The 22,821-nt window shown below is 30.0% G+C and overlaps 1 protein-coding gene across 1 annotated transcript in view; it reads left to right on the forward strand.

The window, feature by feature from the left end:
• The window catches only part of LOC113398560 (protein unc-13 homolog B), a 307,486-nt gene that overhangs the window by 32,445 nt on the left and 252,220 nt on the right, over positions 1–22,821 (forward strand). Inside the window, exons 2-3 of the mRNA XM_064216954.1 lie at positions 11,936–11,965; positions 12,240–12,342. Coding sequence (XP_064073024.1) covers positions 11,936–11,965; positions 12,240–12,342 — 133 coding nt within the window. The remainder of the gene's footprint in view (positions 1–11,935; positions 11,966–12,239; positions 12,343–22,821) is intronic.

Here is a 22,821-nt window from a genome sequence, read left to right on the forward strand (position 1 = left end):
TTTAGCGGTAGAATACGTGATGAGTGCTAACCTAACCTTCCGACCTTTTTACAAAGTACCACAACCAAGTAAACATAGTATTTTTTAATTTTTTTACTAATAATAGTTTATATTATAAACCAGCGACTTCCCTTTGCTTCGCACGGATACAGTTTATTAATAAAAAAAAAGATAATTAATAGATATAATTTATACCCTATAGCACTCAGGAATACGTAATGTTGCATTCCACCAGAATGTTTTTTTAGAATTGGATCATTCCCACTAATCACCCCCCAAAATAAACAAATGTTACCTTTTTATAAAATTAGCATAGATAATATTGTGATGAGCTCATATTCTGCTGTTTTTAAATAACAAAGATTATTTGCACAAATGTAACATCAGCCACTGTATTTGTGTAGGTTTGGAATTCGTGTGGGCATCACAAAGGTTTGAGGGACTAAGGCTGTCATGGCTAAGCGTAATCATTCATCAAATCCTCGTAGATCGCGCTTTTGGATACAACGACCGCGAGATTTTATCGTTTTGTTAACAGATGTATACAGTTCGGAGAATCGGAAACAATAATCATTAACAGAATAAACGAACACAGTTTACGTTTCATACGGAACGACCTTTTTGTTTGAGTATTAGTAATTAAAGTCATATTAGTGTTTCATTTTCAAATAAAACAATTATATTTGATTAGAACTGGAAATAATTAAAATCCTTTACTTCGAAATTCTATTTTATTCATATGATGAGGTTCTGGTATTAAATACTATTCAATTGATTCATCTATAAATGTTATAGCTTTGAAAATGTATATATTATACTATAGGCAATGTTAAATCAAAACTTTGATACCAAAAAACCTTTTCACATTTCTATCTTGACAAACTACTACTAAAACCTACTTCTACTAATGGAATTTCAAAAACAGACTATAACCTAATGCATACATCTTTTCTACATCGTAACATATAAATTATCATATTTATTCTCCTTAGAGGAAATTAAAAAAAAAATCATAAGAACTGAACTATTTCTTGTAAAAAACTAAAATATCTATGTATATTTCCAAATTAGTTTTCAATTCATTATCAAAATTCTATTTACTTATGAAATATTAAGATTCGCGAGTATAATATTATAAGCAATTTATTTTACCGACATTTATTGTAAGGCCATTTTTATTTATAACGAAAAACATAAACATTACAAGAAACATAAAATAAATAATAAATAAATTTGTATTCTATAACTTTAATGTTATTTGCCCTCAGATTTGAACTAATTGTGTAATATACAGCAGTTATAGGTTTCTATGTAAGTACATTCGTTAATCAAATAATACTAATTAGACAAGTTAGACAAATAATTATCACAATAACTTAAATATAATACGACCTAATTTCTCGTGTTAATTTATAACAGTGTGCATGTTGCGCCAACTCTTATTCCGACGCGGTAATTAGGACGCGGCTTGATGTATCTCTGGAAACAGGCTGACTGGGCTGCACAATACGACATAAAAGCATCCAATAATGCCTATCGCAATCGATTTTCTACATAATGCTCTATTTAAGTCATAATATCATGGCCCATTTGAAATAGTATTTTTTTAATGAGATATTAAAAGAAAAATAGCTTCTGCGTCGATGCAGTATTCATATAATTTTATATATAAACTTTTTTACAGTAATAGTTCTTAGCTAAGAATATGATAAAGAGTTTAAAATGATTACTACATACGTATTTTAAATTAAAACAAAGTCCTTCCGCCGTGTCTGTCTGAAAGCAAGCAAATTGCCATACTGTTTACACCTTTACACGGCGTGATTTATTGGGAAGATTTAGGTGTAATTCAGTGAGGTTTCATGTTATTGGCTTAATTATGACAATAATAATTATGACAATGAAGAACTCGGAAAAAATCATACGTAATCCGAACTTTACTTGCGTGTGCCACATAAATATAAAATAAATATTTTTCGTCGTAATGACTAGCTACCATAGCTACCCTTTGGAGCATGATATTTGTGTTTATATTGTATCGTATTTAAAATATTCCGTGAAATATTTGTTCAGTATAACGTAGTAACAATTTTTTTTGGGAATTTAATTTGTTTTAGAAAGTCAAACAAGGAAGTAGGCTGTCTGTGATAACTTTTCGTTCATAGACAATGAACATAATTTACCCATTACACTGACATGATCAACTAAAGGATCTAAGATCATGATTTACCTTTGATAGCAATTACTAACTAAATAGATATCAATGATTTTGCTGGAATGAATAAATCAAACTTCACAGACTGACAAACTGAAATACAGAAATACCGAGTTCATTTGGTGGTAGAGTTTTCTGTAAGTCCGTCTGGGTAGTTACCACCCACTGCCAAGCAGCAATACTTGGTATGGTTGTGTTCCGATTTGAAGGGTAAGTGAGCCAATGTAGCTACAGACACAAGGGACATAACACCTCAGTTCCCAAGGTTATGGAATAGTTATTTTTTTACGGCGCTAATGTTGGCAAATTGAACTAATTTGCCATCATATCTAAATCAATAAAAACGAGTGTTAATTTTAAGGGATAGAGTAGTTGAAGATTGGTGGTGATGAAGACATGGTGAAACCCAGATGCACAAAGGTCTACCGGATGTAAAATAAATGTATTTTATTCAGCGTGTTTGCCATGTTACTGTATAAATAATCTTTTGTATTAACTTCGCTGACTGAAGTACTCTTTAAAAACAAAACCAGGTTAATGAGTCATTCAGATACTGTGAATTATGCGGGTTACTTTGTAACTATATGATATATATATATTTTTTGCTATCTGAATTAGAACCTTTTGGAGCTTATTTTAGAGTTTCGAATTGATATTTCCGTATATCATTTCGAAATTTAATTCGGCTTTCATAGCGTTATTGTACACCTTAAACTTTAGAGATGTATTTTTTGTATTTGTGATATAGCTGTCCTGCTTTCGCACGGGTACAACACGGATACGAAAGGACAACCATACAAAGAAAAAAAACTAAAGTTTAATCATCAGCATAATGATCGGGCGAGTTCTAGGAAGGCAAATAGAACAAACATATAAACCATACTTTTTATTTTTTAACAAGAAGACTAGAGTTTTAACCTCCGTCATACCTTTTTATTAGCGTCCTATCTATCGTGATAACTAGCTGAATGAGTGCAAAACAGTAAATAAAGTACGTTCGTGTTTAAACTAACTAAACTACACAGCAAATAATGGAATTGATAAATAATGTAATATTACCTAAGTATGACAAACGTGATGAAATTTGACAAATAAAATAAGTTGTTTTATACATTATACAATCGAATTTACCTCATGCTGACCCGTGGATGTCAAAAGAGTTGACGAAGGGATTCTTTATGAATTTATCTATCATACTACATATATACATTGTACATGTATGTAACCTACTCACCCACCCTTACTCGGCCAGATGATATTATGTTCTAATCTTCCTTTTGATTGGGTTCTCTGGCAAGAAATTATCCATTAGACCGTCCCTTGTTCTACGCAATTAGTTTAAAGTTCATATAGATAAATAAAATAAATGTCTCAATCCCTAATTAGGTGACGGGTAGGCTATTTACCAGTAGAATCATTCCCAAGGAGAGTTGGGGCTAGGCAAGAAGCCGACCGTTAAAGTTTTTGAAATTTTAGTTCATTCGCTTTAGGTAAACTACTACGGTGATACTATTAGGCAACCGCGGGGCAAGTGATTGATATATTCATATAACCAGGAAAAATTAAATATGACTATGGAACCGCACACACGCTTGTAAACAATATTTTTTTCTGCATTGGTGGCTACATTTTTTCAAGAACAACCGCAGTGGTCCAACTTCGATCATATTACTAGATATTCTTTCATTGAAGCGTTCATTTTAAAATTATTTGTAATCTTAACAAGATAAATATCTTGTTCTTCTTCTTTCTTCTTACCTCCACTGGTGCCAGGAGGGCTGGTTCGTTTTTTGCCCAGAGGATCGGAATTGCGATTCAACGGGAAAATGCTGCTGCTAGCACCTTCCTGCCACCATTCTACTCGCTTATGATTTATACAGTAACAATTTTTTTTCTTATATAATCAAAATTAACGGTATAATAAAATATCAACACGATATAAAATCGAAAATATAAAATAGTTTTTATGTAAAATGTACAACATAATAACATGGTGAACCTTTACACATTTACCGGCTGCTACTAGTAAAACCACTTCATCGACTCACAATACGCCTAATGGATGGCTTAGTAACCTTAGCGTAAGGGAAGTGTTTTGATAGGTTAATGCAAAGGGTTCAACCGTATATATTTTGTTTCTCATTGCCTTTAAGGCTTATATGAATACTAGGCTTATACGTATGGAATACCTTTTTTAATTTATACGTGAACTATTATCCGATATGATTTGCGTAGGTATTCTCCGTGTCTATGTATACCATACCTTATGGCAATCGGTTGAACTACTTAGAAGTGATTTGATGCACTCTATATATATAAGTTATAACGAAGTGAATAGTAAAAGATAGAAGACGATAAAAAGGTCTGTGCGTGTAAATTTAATTGTTTTGACAAACATAAATTTGTATTTCTAATGTTGGTAAAGAGTACTGAGTATCATGCCGGTTCTTCTCGGTAGAATTCACATTCCGAAACGGTTTCCGTTTACTACAGTTCTGTAAAATGACGATTCAAAAACAAATTATTTTAAAAGCCTACTTTAATGAAGTATATTTTAATTGTGAATTTGATAAGAATTTTCTCTATAATAAGCCAGCTTTCATGATGGCTATTGTTGCCGTCTTTTATCTCTAGCAGATATACATTTTTATACATAAAACTAGCAAAATCCGAACGTCCTATCTGTATGTTATACCGAGTCATCCGTTTTGTTGAACGGCTTATAAGTTGATGTGCCATCTATCGGCGAGTTAGAACAAAGTGGAAAGCATAAAAAACAGCTCGATGATCAAATACATGTTCACCTTCTTTCATGGTAGTTAAGCGCTGACTGAGTCTAATGAAACAAATACTTAAATAAATATCTATTTATATATATTATTAGTTAATGTAATCACGATTCTATGTGTAAACATTAAAAGTATTTGGATAATTTTGGATTATCCCTTAACCACAATATTTCGGAATTATGAAAATTAATTCAACATCCTCATTGCAAAACCTTTTTTTATTGAAGACCGTTCATTGATTTATGTGTGATGAACACAAAGATAATAATCAGCCTCTATGTAATAGATGTACATACATATACCAGTTTTATTTGTAAATATTTTTGGTTTACAAAGTTCTACTACCATAGATTATATCTGTCTGCTGAATCTTGATATAATTAAATTTGAATAAATCCAATCTTTGAAGTAGTAAAGACGTAAGCCAGTTTTCTTATAAATTATGTAAATGGTACAGAAAATCCATAATAGTTTTGTTGTTAGTATATGGGATTAGGTAAGGGATGGTTAGATAGCGTTCGTCGAATGTACGAATTTACATAGCTCGTATTAAATTCTTTTCGTCGTATTTTCCATCGGCGCACGAATAGTAGAGTAAAATACTTTTCGGTACCTCTATTTTTTTAAATAATTGATTTGACCCATTTTTTCGTTTGGAGACAATAACAGGCCGGCCAAACTTTGTTTGGAATTTTCCAAACAAAATATTTAAATTTAAATATTTGTGTTTGGAAGTTTCGAATCCGCCGGCAACAAAAATATAACAAAGGCTTTATAGTCAGTCTTTTATTACGTTATGAAATAATTATGATAGTCTTGAATTGAAGAAAGATATTTAAATAAAAAATTTCTCTGTAAATGACCCACAGCCACGGTCTAGACATATGTCTAATTTTAAGGAGGAGGCTTATAGCTTATTTAACCACGCTGCTCCAATGAGTTGGTGGAATATCATATAATATATACATATTTCTTCACAATATAAACTCAAATATTGGTTTTTATAAAAAAATTACGTAGAAACTATAACGTAACTTACGTTACGTTATATATTATTAGTGATTGTTGCTTGTCTCATTTGAATATCGAGTTCATGTATTATTAAGATACGACATACTAAAACATATAAGTGTGGTAGTATTACATTGTTTTATTGAGCAATTTGGTGTTGATCAAATAAATAAATGAAATACATATCTTCTCATACCTCCAAATAGGAGATGGATAAGCTTATGAAAACTCTGTAGTCTTTGGTTTGAATTCGAAATCTTCGGTTAAGATCCAAGTATTTTAACCACTTGGCTACATGGGTTCATTTAAATAAAAAAATATTTTTTATCATTATTGTATATTTATCATTGACTGTCTATTGACAAATCTCTCGATCGTAAATACATAGAATCGAACTCCGTATGCTATCTTAGCCTTCATAAAAATTGACCTTGATTTTTTTTGTGTTTTTTTTTTGCGATCGTGTCGAATAAACACGTTTCATTATACCAAAATGTTTTTGTTATCGAGAGCGAAATTACTTTAAGATGTTGTAAAATTATTTAATAGATACTAAAAGCATCTGTTCTATAACTTAGTTTGTTTTTGTTACTCGCATTTGCTTCGATTTAATAAAACAGTTTATTAAACGTTTTAGCTTGCTGTAATGAAAACTTAGTTTAAAATAACTACGACTAGTTTATCTTTCGTTCGGAAATAAAATAATTAGTGTTTTGAATATTCATATCTTAATAACTCGTTTACTTTTGTAGCAATTTAATATGGAACTGGGGTTTTGATGTTGGAAACTAATTATAGTAACCAAGTCATGGCCAGACGGAGTGAATTCTTGTTAGTTAAACTTTTTAGTTGCTCGACCTAGGATTCGTACTCGGGACCTTAATATTTGCAGCCTTTTAAGCTAGCTGAGACTAACAGTTGGCAGGCTTTAGTTAGTGGTTGATAAAAAAAACATTAAATCAAACAAAGGGCTTCAGTAGCGTAGCTACGCCAGCGCAGCCAATGCGGTCGCATGGGGCCCCTTGATCCAATCCCGATGATACTTTTATTTCAAAATACTTTACCGAGAAGGGCCGTCATATTTCCACAGGCCCTATATTGTCATTGTGTTTTGTGTAACTACAACTTGAGAATACAAAACAATTGCGATTTCAGTTTGAATTCACTTATTATACAACCCAGCTTTCAGGAATCTACTGCCTGGTGACCAACTTTACGTCCAACGCTTGACAGTCCTATTTCGTTTTCATAATAGGCAAAGGTAGTCCATCCCTTCATTTTTTGCATTGGGGCACGAAAAGGCTAGTTATGACATTGGTTTACTTTTAAAAAAATGATAATGGTTTATATATAAACCATTAAGTTTGTTTGTAAAAAATATAATATGATATACTTTAATTAAATTAGTACAATAAATATATATTTTATAAATAATTGCTTGCAATGATGAATGAAATGAAAATGAATGAACCCTAAAATCATTACTAAGACGCGCTTAAATGAGAAAAAAAAAAGTTTTGATTGAGGGAATTATGAATAAATATATTTTTGTGCTACATTGTATCGCCATAAGCATCAATAGTATGTGCAAAATTTCAGATAAATTCGTCGTTTGGAACTGGTATATTTAATATACTTATCACGTGAAGTTAAATACACGTTTCTTAAGAAATTATTTCGTTTCAGATTTAATTAAAACATACAATACATTACTGAAATAAAAAATATGTAAAGCAATTGCTACGTTAGCGTCGCCTTAACCTAGAATTTTTTCTTAAAATGGATTAACATTGGATAATCTTTAAAGATTAAAAGCGTAGGCCTTGCTATATTAAATTACTTGTGATGCCGTATTTAAGGTAAAATTTATTTGGTACAAATGATGAAATTTAGTATGATGTATTTAATATTTATGATTTAGATTGATTATTATAAATTTTAATGTGGCTTGACTATGAATAACTTTTTTATATTCGTATATTTTTTATTTAAAAAAAAGAAAAGTTTTAAACGAATGGTGGTTTGATATCTATGATATGGTAGTCAAGGGTTAGATAGAGTTTTCAATACTAATAAAAAATACACAAAGACTATAAAGAAGTATCAGGAATCCAAAATGTATTTTGTAAAGAACGTATTTAAAAACAGACTATTTTTCAATTACTCAAATTCCCCAATAGCTAAACGGTATACGGTTTAGTTATCTGTTTATTTAACACTGAGTACTCCTGTTTAGCGGTAGAATATGTGATGAGTGAGGGTGATACATAAAATAAACCTACCCAGATGGGCTCGCCCAGAGTTTTCTAAAAGACTAAATTGCGACTATTCGAATTCAATTATCAATTTAAACTATACAAATTCAAACATATACATAGTTATATATTATGTCACAATAACAAAATATAGTTGTGTGGTCATGATGTATATTAAATACTTGTAAATACAAGTGGCAATAATTAATAGGCGTTACGTGATAAGTTTTAACAGGCAGTGTTCCTATTTTGAATAACAAGCCGGAAACTACGGAATATATAAAAAAATACAACTTAATAATATAATTGTTAAAATTTAATATTGTTTATAAAGTTTAGTCAATAAATTTGGTCTTGGTAGTCGTAACACAGGCTTACTGGACATTTTCCTATAGCTTTGATTGTTCAATATAAATTTAAATGACATATTTAAGGAAATGTAATAAAAAAAAAACAAATATTATTGTCACATGTTATAGCACCGTACAGTAAAAAATCTCATTTTTTTTAAATTATTTTAGGTTTATATTTAAATCAATGAATCCGAAGATGATTTAAGGTGTCAAAGTAAGTAATGCTAATACATTTATAAAAAAAAACATTGTTAGTTTAATGGTTGATAGTATTTTTAAACCCATATAAGAACATACGCTACTGTTATAAACAATGTAATTAAACATTTTGTGACATTATTGTAGTTTTTAGGCTCGAAGCCAACATTCGTTATCGATTCTCGGCTATTCTAGTAAATTTCGTGTAACACGCAAAACGTTCCATTATACGTAACGCGTAAGTCCTACGTAAATATCAAGTACTGAATGGATTTCGAATTGTTGTTCTAACGGTTAAATATTATAATGGTTTTGAAAGAAAACTGGTTTCAGGTACAATGTGTTAAAAAATTACCAAAAATTAAAAATACTAATATTGTCTAAATACATTTTTTATTGTTATTAAATCATATAATCTATATACGAGTATAGGTATATGTACAGCTGGTATATTGTATTTATCTTAAGTCGTTTTGTTCTAATATTTTTGACGCACATATCCTCAGCGAGATAATATATTTTTGTAAGTTACAATATGCTTGAAAAACAGCGAGTTTCATCAAAATCGCTTCAGTGGTATTTGTGTTATATTCGAAGTAACAGATTGTTTACAGTTTAATACTGTGAGTCTAGAAACTCTTTTATAAAGAAAAAATCTTAGGGGACCTAAATCCAAACGTATTGTAAAGTAATGGACATAATTAATACTTTATAAAATTAGAAAACTTTTAACTACAATACTTTTAACGAATTACAAACTGTGTATGAAATTCTATTTGAAATTTTTATCCGTAGCGATATTAGGAAATGGCGTTTACCAAGCGTGTTTTCCAATCGCTTCGAATGTAATGAAGTTTCCATTTGAAACATAGGATAAATAAATTGCGAATCTAAAGGTTATATTTTAGTCGCGGAAGGCACGGCGGAAAAGATTGAAATGAACCAATAGATGTGGACGCGAAACGAAGATTGTACTACTGAAATATGTTTGGGATTTCAGCCGAGACTGTTGCATTATATATTTTATTCAAAAATATATCTAAACTGAAAGGGAAATCTTTTAGATAATTGAATTTTTAAAATTTATAAAACAGTAAAAAACACAATATACTAAATTAATAGTAATGAAATATTTTTAAGACAAACTTTCAACAAATATTCAAAATGGCGTATCTATGTTGCTGAACGTTGAGAAGTTCCTTCTTCTTAAGCTAATCTTGACAATACATTCAGTCATGCTTACATAATGTATTGCCATCGAAACTAAACGACCTCGAAAAACCACCATAGGATTAAATGAAGTTGTTTAAATTCAGCTTGCAAGATTTGACCAAAGCCAACTAATATTTAAAGTGAAAAAAAACCTTGTAAACAAAATAATTCATATGCTTTTCTTTTGTTTAAAGATTTCAGTCTTAGATCCCATTTTCATCATAGTAACACCTGGCGCGCTATGGGAAATACTAGCTAAATTTTAATGTACGGCCTGCTTATCATAGTGATAGTTTACGCTAGAACGAGTTTCATGTTCTTTATTGGCCCGGAAAATGAAAAAACTTTAAGGTATAAGTCAAAAACTGTTGTTTACATAAACTAAATCTTAAGCAACGCTACTTTTATATATAAACAAAAATATACTCGACTATATTGGAGCAAATGGGGCTTGCGATAATTTTGGAATTTAAGCTAAATATATTATGAACTTAACACTAAATATATATTGGCAAAGAATGCGTTTTTCGCATTTCGAAAACGAAATTCAACATCCATGCGGGTTGTAATTATAATCGTCCGCTGATTTTTATATCAACGTATAATTAAAATTTATCGGGGACGCTAAAAGATTTAAGATTAAAAGATTAAAGGGACGTGGAAATTTATGATTGGTCAAAAATGTAATTGATATTATTCTTTGCTCTTAGCATGCAGTATACAAATATGAAAGAGTAGTTTAAATGAAGTTGAAAAAAGGGGACACCATTTCAAATGAAATTAAAAAAGAATCTTTTAGATTGCGCCTATACTTTACTAAACGATGATTTTCATAATATTTAGCAGTTTGCGATGTATTTCGTCTGACAATCGGGGCTATACACATATACAATTAGAAGAGGATCTGTTCCAATATGTTTTATAAAAAATCAGTTTTTTTCTCTAATGTTCATATTGATTACAATGAAGGTTTCGTTCAATTGCGCACCAAACGATAAAACTCATAGTAAAAGTGATTTTTATTTTTTAAATAATTATATACTGAGCTAGAACAGTTAATTATAAATGTATTTGTTACTGTATGCTATTTGTAAGGCATTGAGCAAACTCTGCATAATGTATTGCCATCGCACAGTATTATTTTCTGTTGCTGTCACAGTATACTTTGCATAATAAATAAAAAAGAAAACGAGCTCAATAATACAACAATTTAGATCCCAGGGCTATTGGTTTTGTGTCGGAATAAGCGCCACACAGCACACGCACCCGTCATATCAAAATCGAAATTCGCTGTACCGGCGTTAAATGTCAACCGCAAAGTCTAGCATTGAATAGTATACCAAAGATCACGCACAGTAACATAGCCTTAATTGTGTTGCCATAATATTGTTATTTACAAATAATAATTTAATGACACTGAATGTCGTATAATATACATAAGATTGGTGTGGCTGCTACACCTAAGTTATTGTTTAACTTATTGCAATAAATCTGTCGTATCCATCTGACTTCCTGCTAAAACTAATAGTCGCTCAGTTAAAATTAATAAAGTATATCGTAACATATAACTAACGAAGTTATTGTAAGTTATTGATATATGACATACGGGTGACTTTAAAGCGCCGTTTAAACGTTCATTTAATAAAAGTTACGAATTAATCTGTTCTAATATGGTAAAGAGTTTGTTTGTTTAAATGCGCTAATCTTTGGAACTCTCAGGCAGATTCGAAAAATTAACTTGGTATTTGATAGCTCAATTCTTAAGGAAGGCTATTTAAAATTACGTTTCAGCCCACGGGAACAGGAGAAGGAGTGTCATGTTCGGAAGGCCGCTAATAATAAATAACAATGATCTGTCAGTTTAAATTCATTTAATTAATATGATTTTTTCTTTTTTTTCAGTAAAAAAGGCGCGCTATGTTGGTTTACAAGGTGAGTTAATATTAATATATATAATTTAACATACCTTATTGGTAAGTCTATTGGTAGACTAAATTACCAATTAAATTAAAAAAAAAATAAAATCTAAAGATACTTGCTTCTATTTTAGATGCTACAATTCAAGCGAATAATTACTTTTTACTACGAAGAGAAAAAGTACGTAACAAAGTCCCGGAATAACTATTTTCAAGTCTTTTTATGTTATTTTCTGTTCATGAAATATAACTTTAACGTTTATAGAAATATGGTTTATTTTTGTTTGCAGCAACTCAATTCAACACATACGTGACACTCAAACTACAGAATGTCAAGTCGACGACGGTGACAGTGAAGGGCCCGACTCCATGCTGGGAGCAAGACTTCCTTTTGTGAGTGATGTTATTGTGTATACACCTCTATTATTTTTCGTGTCCTACTTTATTAGTCGGCTTACAATAATTAGTAATTAACGTGATTGAGGAAATGTGACAGATCGAATATTTATGTTCTACAATATAAGCGAAGCAAAACTTCAAAGTAATGGAGGAAGTGGTTTATGTAATATTTAGCCATTTAGCATAATCTTTTAAAATTAAGATACGTGGAATGTCTTCTACTAAACTTTTTTTCTTCTACACTTATAAATCTTTTGTCTTGTTCCTTTGACAGTTAAATTACTGATGAAAGAAAGAGAGAAAACGGCAAACGACATTTATTAGCATTAGGTGGTTTGTCTCATTTGTATTTACATTAAATACTATATAATTAACGTAGATGTCACTATTATTATAAAGTTTTTTGGAATTATGTTTGGTATTTCAACGTAAGACATTTTAAAAAAAAATCCTTGAAAATTAGATTCTGTAACTTGTTAATACACTCAAATCTCAGAGAGTAGTATAAAATTGTGAATTCATTTTGTCTTTCTTTCGTTTGAACGTCCAATGTCGGAACGAAATTCTTCAGACTTTTTTACGAGCGTGTACGTCTTCAAAATTTTGTGCTACGGTTCATACTTTTTTGTTTTATTACCTACTGCATTGCTACGGCTACGACTTGTCTGCTACGCATAAGTACAATAACGATCTTCAGCTACAGACAACGACATTGGCGGTTAGAGACTCATTTTATTTTATATAGTGTTACATCTTCTACCTCAAACAACACTCACACAAATAAGTTGCTTTATATAAAATTTCGACCAATTATTTTATCTCAACATATTCTAATTACGGAAACATTTTTTAAATGTTGTTATTAATTATCGTATAACGCAACATGAAACAATTTATAATGAGCGAAAAAGGTTTAAATTTCCTGTTGTCTGCTGATTACCGAAAACCTAAAAGGTACTAAAATTCTGCAAGTTGTTTGGTCATTAGTACCGTCTTATCATTTCATTACAGTCTCTAACAATAGCTCTAAGACCATTGACATTATGTAATTCCTCAATTCAAATAATTTTCTCAAACTTAATTTTTGAAGATTCTATAATTATAAGTATAATTAATCAACTGTTATAATACTTGAAATGTATAATTTTAACTATATCAAGTGCGATGAAATTTAGGACAAAAACTGAAATCGACTTTTTGATTATAGCGTAGATAAGAACGTTGTTCGTATACATTTCCTTGCCAAGTATATCATATAAAATTCGTAATATTTTGGTACATTTTTATCGTTTACGCACAACGTAAAATATTTTGGCTAGACATGACGAATAAATCAGTAGATAGTTGTCTATCGTGTCATAACAACAAATTCTAAAAAACGTTTTCACTGACGATGTTTTTTTACGATTCTATCGCATGAACAGATTTGTTATACAACACTCTTAAGGTAACAAATATAGGTACAACGACGCACTTAATAAATAGTTAATAGATTATCTGTATAGATGCTAACGATGAAGATATATCTAATTTCTAAATCAGGAAATTTTACAAGCGAAAATATTATGGACAGAATTTAAATAATGTACTAAAGTAATATTCCACTGGTAGATTTACTAAGATAAATTCGTTTGAGGAGAAGTAAATTGACATTCGACACTTGTTCGACATTTATATCAGTATCCTCAGCATATTTTTCTTTTCCGCTTGCAACAGATGCATTATAAACTAAAAATAACCATATGAAAACAAAGTGCCTCATTTGAACTCAATGATCGGCTAACTTTACGGATTCCAAAATATTATAACCACCGAATCGAATTATATCTGAGCCAGGAGATATCTTCTTAATTGGTGTTATCTTGCAAGCAACAATATAAACAGAAGGATGGTGCAAATGTAATTGCCCAATGTTCAACGCCAAAGGACCATAAAATTACACTTCGTCGGCTATACCGCGAAATACAAATCATCAACTAAATAATTTAATTAAAAAAGCCTAACATTACACATATAAATATTTGATTAGCTTACTAAGATAAGAATGAGATAAATTATTTGCAGTAATCGCTAAAATAAACTGATCGTCATGAAAGTAAATAGAAATGTAATATCTTTTTGATATTTATTTCTCTTGTGTTCTTAACAATCATGTTAGAACTAACATGTGAGTATTCCTTATAATTGTTAATCAACATTTATTTTTGTTTATATAACTTTTTCTCCAACTGAGACAGATAATTATATTAATATTTCTTTGTACTCATATTCCTAAACAATGCTCAAAACAACAACAATTATATCAATATAATATATTCAATCTAATTTAATGTTTTAATTACGTTATGAATTACTAGATTTAGTTTCGAGAGTTAGATATTAAATATTGATTGATGATATTAGGGTTAACAATTTATTAAAAGCATTATTGATGTTTGTTCCAAGGAGTATCTACTAAACTTATATTAATTTAATCATATAGCAGTAGATACAATGATTTAAATAAAAATCGATTAGAACAGATGAACAAGTTATATCTTTGTTCCAACATACAAATCTAAATATAATATTTATTTATCGTACATTCAAAATATATCATGAAAATTGTGTTTTTTTATTTAGATATTATTTACGATAAAGTATATACTTTTATAGAGAAGGTATCTTACAGTTAAAATAATCTTTACTAATAAACTTTAAATTGTTTTTGTTGATTCTTTTGTCATTATTACCTTTGGTTTTGTCTTCTTATTTTCTTTTATCTTTATATTAAGTAATTAAAAAGTAATTGAATAATAATTCTAGATATTATAGCTATTAGTGGTAACCTAATTCACTTTTGTCAATTATTTAAATAATCATTTCGTAGAATTGTTGCAATTGTTCGTTTTTAAAATTAAAAACATATTTAGCAAAAATATTTTCACTTTGTATCTATTTTGGAATCTAATTAAATATCGTTATTAAAATTATTGGTCTTATCGCTTTAGATCTAGTTCGCTAGTAACTAAGATCTCTGTATTACGTAATATAGATGATAAAATAAATATTTGTACTCTAACCAGCACTAAGTCAATAAGTCTGTCACCATGCAGGCACATCGTCAATTAATAGTTGTTTGAAAATCATATACAAAAGAGTTCCATATGATTTGATAATATCTGCACTAAGACTTTAAAGAAGAATACAAGACAGAATAAAGAAAAAAAAAACAAACAATTAAGCACCAGAAATACGCGTGGCATATTTGGTGGGTTAGGTTGAAGACGGAAAACTAGTCACCCAGTAATTGTACTAATGTTTTTAAATATTAACACTTGAATGTAGAACTTAGCTTAATTTTTTATACGAATTTATATAAAATTTTTCTACTGGAAGTGTCAAGGCTTTTCCTTCCATTTCCTCTTTAATAAATGCACATGACAGAAAGAGATAAAACGATGTGTATTCATCCGCTATGCAGCGTTTATTATTACAGCCGTTTTATTTGTTGAAGTCGTACTGAGTATAGACCAAAACACAATGGCAACACAGAAATAGAATTATTTATTTAATTTGTAAAAATATTTAGAAGCACAAATTTCATATTTTCATTTTTATATTTTATTCATTACACTTCAAACATAACTTATAATTTAATTCGTTTCACATTTGCACTTTGCTTATTATTTGACTTGAAGATATTTCTTACCAATTACAGAATACTTGTAACTATTATTACAATAGTCTAGAAGATATTAAAATATATACGTACATTAAAAATTGGATATTTTTTAAACTTTTTGACGCTGACGCCACATAACGTATCTTCCGATGCGGCAAATTGGAAAACAGAAATACGGATTTAGATGAAATACTAGAAATTCACTCTCCGGCCTTGGAGCATGTGGTGGAATAAGCTTCAGACCTTCTGCTTAACAGCAGAGAAGGAGTTTATCATGTAATATGCCATTTACAAGTCGTTGCTTATATTGAGAAATGACCTCCTCAGTTTTAATTTTCATATAACGAGATAATTTTATATATTAATAATTAAAAAAAAACATTTATAACACTCGAACATACTCGTTTACTATAAATGAAACAATTATTTTATGACAGTTTTGTTTGGAATTACTTTCTATGGACGTAAAGGCAATAAAATTGATTTAATAGAATATTCAACGGTTATCTGATATCGTATTGATCGGTCGGTCGCTGTTTCTTATCAATTGCAAGTTGTTAGGTATGCGATAACTGCATCACTTATCTATGTGCGCCGTATAATATATTTGCATGAAGTTAATTTTTATTACAAGTAAAATGTTACAATTAAAATAACTATGGTAGAGGCACTGTTGTATATAAAATCAACCTTTTGTTAATTTTAAATGTTAACCATATAAATAAATTGATATACTTATTTATTATATGTTTTGTAAATAAATATAATCACGTGAACCAGTCATTGACCTTTCGTGTGTAAACCCCTACCAATTATAACCGACAACAAAATGACTATTTTATTTACTTTTAGTACTAACCTATGAAACGTCATTTCTCGAGACTTTAATGAAATGATGATACTAACCGATGAATTACAAAAATACAAGGAATGAGCGCTGATTTTCCACTGATTTCGAATGTGCATCGAAAAATCGTATATCTTATATATTAAGAGCGTAAGCCAATTTTTGTCCCAGTAATTATGGGACGATAACTGCCCATAAAAAAAAACGGCTGTGGTCTCATTTTGAAGAGCTTCAGCCTTAGACGTGCAGAAAATTAAAGATGATTCTCGAAATAATAATATCTCGAAATAAATCTCAAAATATCGAAACTCCCCCGTAATAAGCCTATGCCAACTTAGGCTTATCTAGACTAACTTACTAAGAGGCTTACAGACACTAAAATATTAATAAGATTTTTTTATCCATATTTTAAAAGCAAAATCAACTTTAAGATATCAAATGATTTCCTTGAGCTATTGAGCTTGAGCTATTCGTGTAGAACACTGGGTTTTAAAAACATTAAAAAGGCTCACCTTTTTTTGTTACGTTCTTTTTTCAAATTAATGTTAACGGAATTAATTTTAATTAAGATTAGATTTAGATTCACCCGTTCTAGTCACTAAGCCATATCGGTTTAATTATTTATTCTTGTACATTTTATAATGATATACTATTGTGAAAGTTATCAGCTTGCTTACCAATGTCCGTGGTTAGGCGCGGAAATAGCCGTCAAGCTGTCACGAGCGCCGCCTGCGGTTCCTTCGTTGCTATTTAACACAATAATATACATTGAATGGGTCGTTTGAGCCAGTGCATTTTTCTTTTCAAAACTTTTTATTTTATGATTGTCACTTATATTTTTTAATATAGATTAAAAGTAAATGGAACTGATTATTAATGTCCAACCACTAAGCAAGGCCACCGTTTCTTTCGTTGCAAAGGCATGGAGCCTCCACCACGTTGCTCAAATAGGCGTCGGTTTTTTACCGTTTATAATTATAGACCATCTAGTTTTTTTACCGGCAAATAAACAAACACATTTAATATCGAATAGGCCGAATTTGACCTTTTTAATTAATCCAACTGTGCAGGAGAAATTATAGTATGTGTAAAAACCTTTACTCTTATAATATTTATTCAGCATGACTGAAGTGAGCTGTAAATGCTTGCTATTGCCATGATAGAAAAAGTAGACTCAAAACGTAGTTTGGATCCAGAGGTTTAGTTTCAGGATCCGCCTGCCTGTCTGAGCCGCTAGACTAAAAAGTAGACGGCCTATTTAATGTCTACATAATGACTATCGCAATATAAAAAATCGACTAATTACTAAAAAACAACACATACAGTAATGAAGTTTGCCATTAATATAAATATGTATATAGCGTGCTACGTAGTTGTACCTATTTCAATATAAAAATCCTGCTTTCGTCAAGTGACGTAATAGGTATTACAATTTAAGCCGTGATATTGTGTTGTTTTGATGTTTATTATGCTATTTGTATCGACGTGAGTATTTAAATGTATGCAATAATTACTTAACGGCTTGTTTGTGAGACTTGAAATACATTAAAATAAATAATTTAATACTTATAACAAAACTATATTCAGAGATTATTTTTGTACACAAGAGGACGATTTATTTCCGAATTATTGTCTGTCTATGAGCTATAATGTATGTTGTGGAAAACAATGTCAGGGTTTTATTATAAATGCATTCTATCGATCCAAATCTGCTTGTAAAAGTCTACTTAAATAATTTACAAAAGCAGATTTTTTTTTTTAAAACTATTTATTGATTAAATTTCTTAACCTACACACTTGTTTATTCGTATGTTGTACATTAGTCTTAGTTCCTAGAAAGCGAAATAAATTATATAAAATTAAATAATAATTAATTGATATGGCTATAACAATGAATAATGTATAGATTCATTAAAATATACATATAAAGATAACGATTAAAACGTTCTTATTTTAATTTAACTTCTGCAAAAGTGTGTAATGAAACGACGTAGCAACAATTTAAACTCGTGAAAATAAACTTGTATAACTTTTATATACCGCTTATATACTAACGTCCAAAGCCATTTTCTTAAACTAAATTCGCGCAATTAATAAAGTTGAAGATATATTGTTAAATATATAACTGATTATATCTACGAGTATAAAGCCGTTTACCGCATATAACTCGTCTTTATCCATATTTGTCAGAAAATCTGTCTTTTGGAACTTTTATTTTGAACATGGATACTTTAAAGCCATTAGCAGAAGCGCTTCATATAGTTGTTGAAGGTTCTCGAGACTACCGTGACTATTCTTTAATACACACAGGCAGGAACACGTCTGCGGGGTTTTGCTATTTATGCCACATATTAAAAGGGCTTAAAATAGTTTATGTATTTCTTCATTGTAGAATGTTTAAGAGCATGATAAAATTTTAAAGAATTATAAAGCAGCTAATTATTATTTATAGGGCAATGCAATTACTATTAAGTTAATTAACGTACGCGTGTAACGTCCGCTTGTATATTTGTTTTTGTTTTATAAATTCGATACCGAAGTTTAATATTTTCCCGGTCACAAAATATTGGTTGCAAGGAATCTAAATTGAATCGTGTTTTGGTACTCGCTTGTCTATCACATGTTTATTGGCATTCACGCAGTTTAAAAGATTTACAGCGCTAAACTGGAATAGAGGCCAATAAATTCAAGTTAACAAAGCTGAGTGCCAAAAAAATACGTTTTAATTTGTTCTTTATTTAAGATGACGACATTGATTGGAGTTATTATTTTTGACCAGTTTTGGACTCGTGTATAGTATAAAATTATATTTTTTAACTAAAAATAAATTGGTACGTATGACAAAAAAATTAAATCTAATTAAGAACTTATCGGCTTGGATATCTCTGGATCTAACGCGTCTTCACTTCAAAATACAAAAACAGTACTTATATTTTAGATTTTCAGGTTTCAAGGTTGACTATTAAAAGAACAACCTGTAAATCCCTTACTCGCCCTCTTTCGAATTATATTCTGAAGATGGAGAGTTCCTCAACTATGTTGTCTTTAACCGTTAAACACGAGATTAATTAAAAACGTTAAGCATATGAGAAAGTGCAACAATTAAACAATTGAACCTAACTTATGCAACTATCCCTTGCACAAAACTCTACCCAAGTACTGGCAGAGCTTTGCGGAAGCCGGTCTGGATAGGTGCCACCTACTCATCATATAATTTACCGCCAAACAATATTTAATATAAACATGTATGTAAGTAAATAATTAAACTTAGTATTGTCAAGTTCCGATTAAAGACTTAATATTAAGACTTACTACTAGGACCCAAGTCCTGGTGCTGATTGTATGTTGTCGGTACCTGACATATCTTTTGAAATCATATAACTAGTTTATTTAAAAATGAATTCATTCTCTTTAACGTTGTCTTAAAAGAATTACTTTTAACTTTTAACAGGTTTTGTGCGATAAAATAAAGTTAAACAAACTTAAAAAGAGAAACATTAATGTGCTTACTCCCGAACGATAAATATTTGTTTAATTTGAGAAGTCTCGAGAGTAAAGTCTATAGAAACTTACATTTAATTGTACTTTTTTATTGGACGATGTATTAAGGTAATTCATTGTAGTACTATTTTACTAGTACGCCAACTATCATCAATTTGTTTATATATACATGTATATTTATTTTTGTATCTTAATCGTGCTGGTTTTAATTATATAAATAGTTCCGTTGATCGACCTAGAATAAATAAAATAGAAAGTTATAAGCGTTAACTACTTCGCGCTTCGGAATATTCGTTGTCCTCCTGAATGAGATTAAGAAAAGAGATATTTCCACTAACCCATCTAATCCCTTTTTGAACTATAGAATTTATACACATTTGGCTTGTCGAGTATGTTGCCGTGGTCGGAATCGGCCAGGAAGACATAATAATCACATTGAATTACATACTTTACTAGCTATCCGTGTCGACTTCACACGGATGCGCTAAAGATATATAAGTTTTGAGATTGAAGAACAAACATATAAAGCAAAATTCTTTATTTTTCTGACAAGGCAGTTAAAATTTTTCGTTTTCTTTCTACTATAATGTGCATTTATTATAAATATAAACTTTTCTCTTGAATCACTTAGTTTATTGATGAAAACCGCATTAAAATCCGTTCGGTAGTTTAATAGATCCAAGCGTACAGACGGCAGGGAGCGACTTTGTTTTATACTATGTAGAGAAATTATTAAAATTAACAATATTAACATACAGGTATGAAACTTTTGAATAGTTTATGTTGTTAAAGTTCAGTCAGTAGAAAATAGGAGTTAATTTATTCTTTTGTGTCCTTAGTCAAGCCAAGTTTGACCTGCAGTAACTTGCCCACCAGTTGCGAGGAATTGTGGACGTTTAAGTACCCAAGTATTTAAATTTCGTATAATTATACAATCGTAGAACTATGTGGGGTCGTAAACAACATAACGTGCAAATAACTATAATAAAACTAAACTGAGAACTAAGTTTATAATATTTAAATTATATCAACGAGTTTCAGCTCGCGACTTCGTCTGCTTTTTAGAAAGGGAAGAGAGAAGATCGGTATCGTATGGCTATTTTGTACATGACAACATGTATGCAAAATTTTATGAGTGGAGTAGTTAAGTCGTGAAAAAACAAACAAACAAACACATATTCGAATTATTTACATAGTACATTAGTGAAGCCTACTTCAATTTATGTTTGCACCCGGAGATACATATACACGATATTATAGTACAGTAGTTGGTACTGTAGAAGAACTTTGTGCTTACGTGTAGTGTGTTACGTTTATAAGGAGCCGAGATGGTCCACTACAATACGATTATTTTAATCGAAGATTACGGATTCGAATTCGGAAAAACATCACAGACTTTTTAAGTGCTTAATGTGTAAGAAAATTATCGCGAAAACGTGATGTAAATGATAATTAAAGTGAAGTAGCGTGGCGAAATGAAATCCAAACTTTAAATATTCAAGATTTTTTTCAAAAGGCTCAATTAATCCCACATGTGAGACATTCGTAGGATTTACTTTAGGGCTTTGGGCTGGCAATATTATTTTATCAATTATCAAACCAAACATCGATACTCTGTATTGCTGGTCCGGTTTTAATGATGTGGTCGCTAGTAAAATTTCAGTAATACGATAATAACATCTTTAATGATTCCACGGTGGCGTATTGATATTGTCTTTACACTTCAGATCTTTACAGTAGTTTTATACTTTTTACACTGTCAATATGTTCAGATAAAAACTTTAGTTCAAGTTTTTTCTCGTCTAGTTTCGTAAAATAAATAAATAATAAATAAATTGTTCGGATATTTATAGCAAATTTTGAAAAGGAGGTCATCGATTAGATGTTTTATTATATGTTTCAATTGTGAATCAATTTTGAAGTCTCTTCGTGGTTAATTATCGGTATATAATTGAATTGAAACATACATAATAAAAACTGTGAAATTCTGGCTAATATTTATATATGAATATCGATTTTAAAAGTAATTAAAAGAAATTAATGTAAATTAAAAAAAAAAGTTTTATATATTTGTCTAATAAACTACAAAAAGTATTTATTTGATTGACATATTTAATTATAAGGTTGGAGTTCCTATCTATTTGTATACTAGAATCTCTACCGTCCAACACTTGTACCTATGTCAAGTGGAGCGGGAACATTATTACTACTGCTCCAAGAGTTAAATTCACGGATTTTATACATGTTGCTCAGTGATTGGATTATCGATTTGGGAAATTCAACAATATTGACATTGGATTTATCATAAAAGTTGGAAATATATTTTTTATTTAGCATTAGAAAATACGGTATTATATCGTTTTTATTTATGCAATGCATTTATTTCACTTTGTTTGCATTTGACGTGTTATTAATCGCTAATTACATTAAAATTCAGAAAGAATGCTTAGCAATTTTCGTT

Source organism: Vanessa tameamea, chromosome 14 (genome assembly GCF_037043105.1).
Source record: "Vanessa tameamea isolate UH-Manoa-2023 chromosome 14, ilVanTame1 primary haplotype, whole genome shotgun sequence".
Classification (NCBI taxonomy): domain Eukaryota; kingdom Metazoa; phylum Arthropoda; class Insecta; order Lepidoptera; family Nymphalidae; genus Vanessa; species Vanessa tameamea.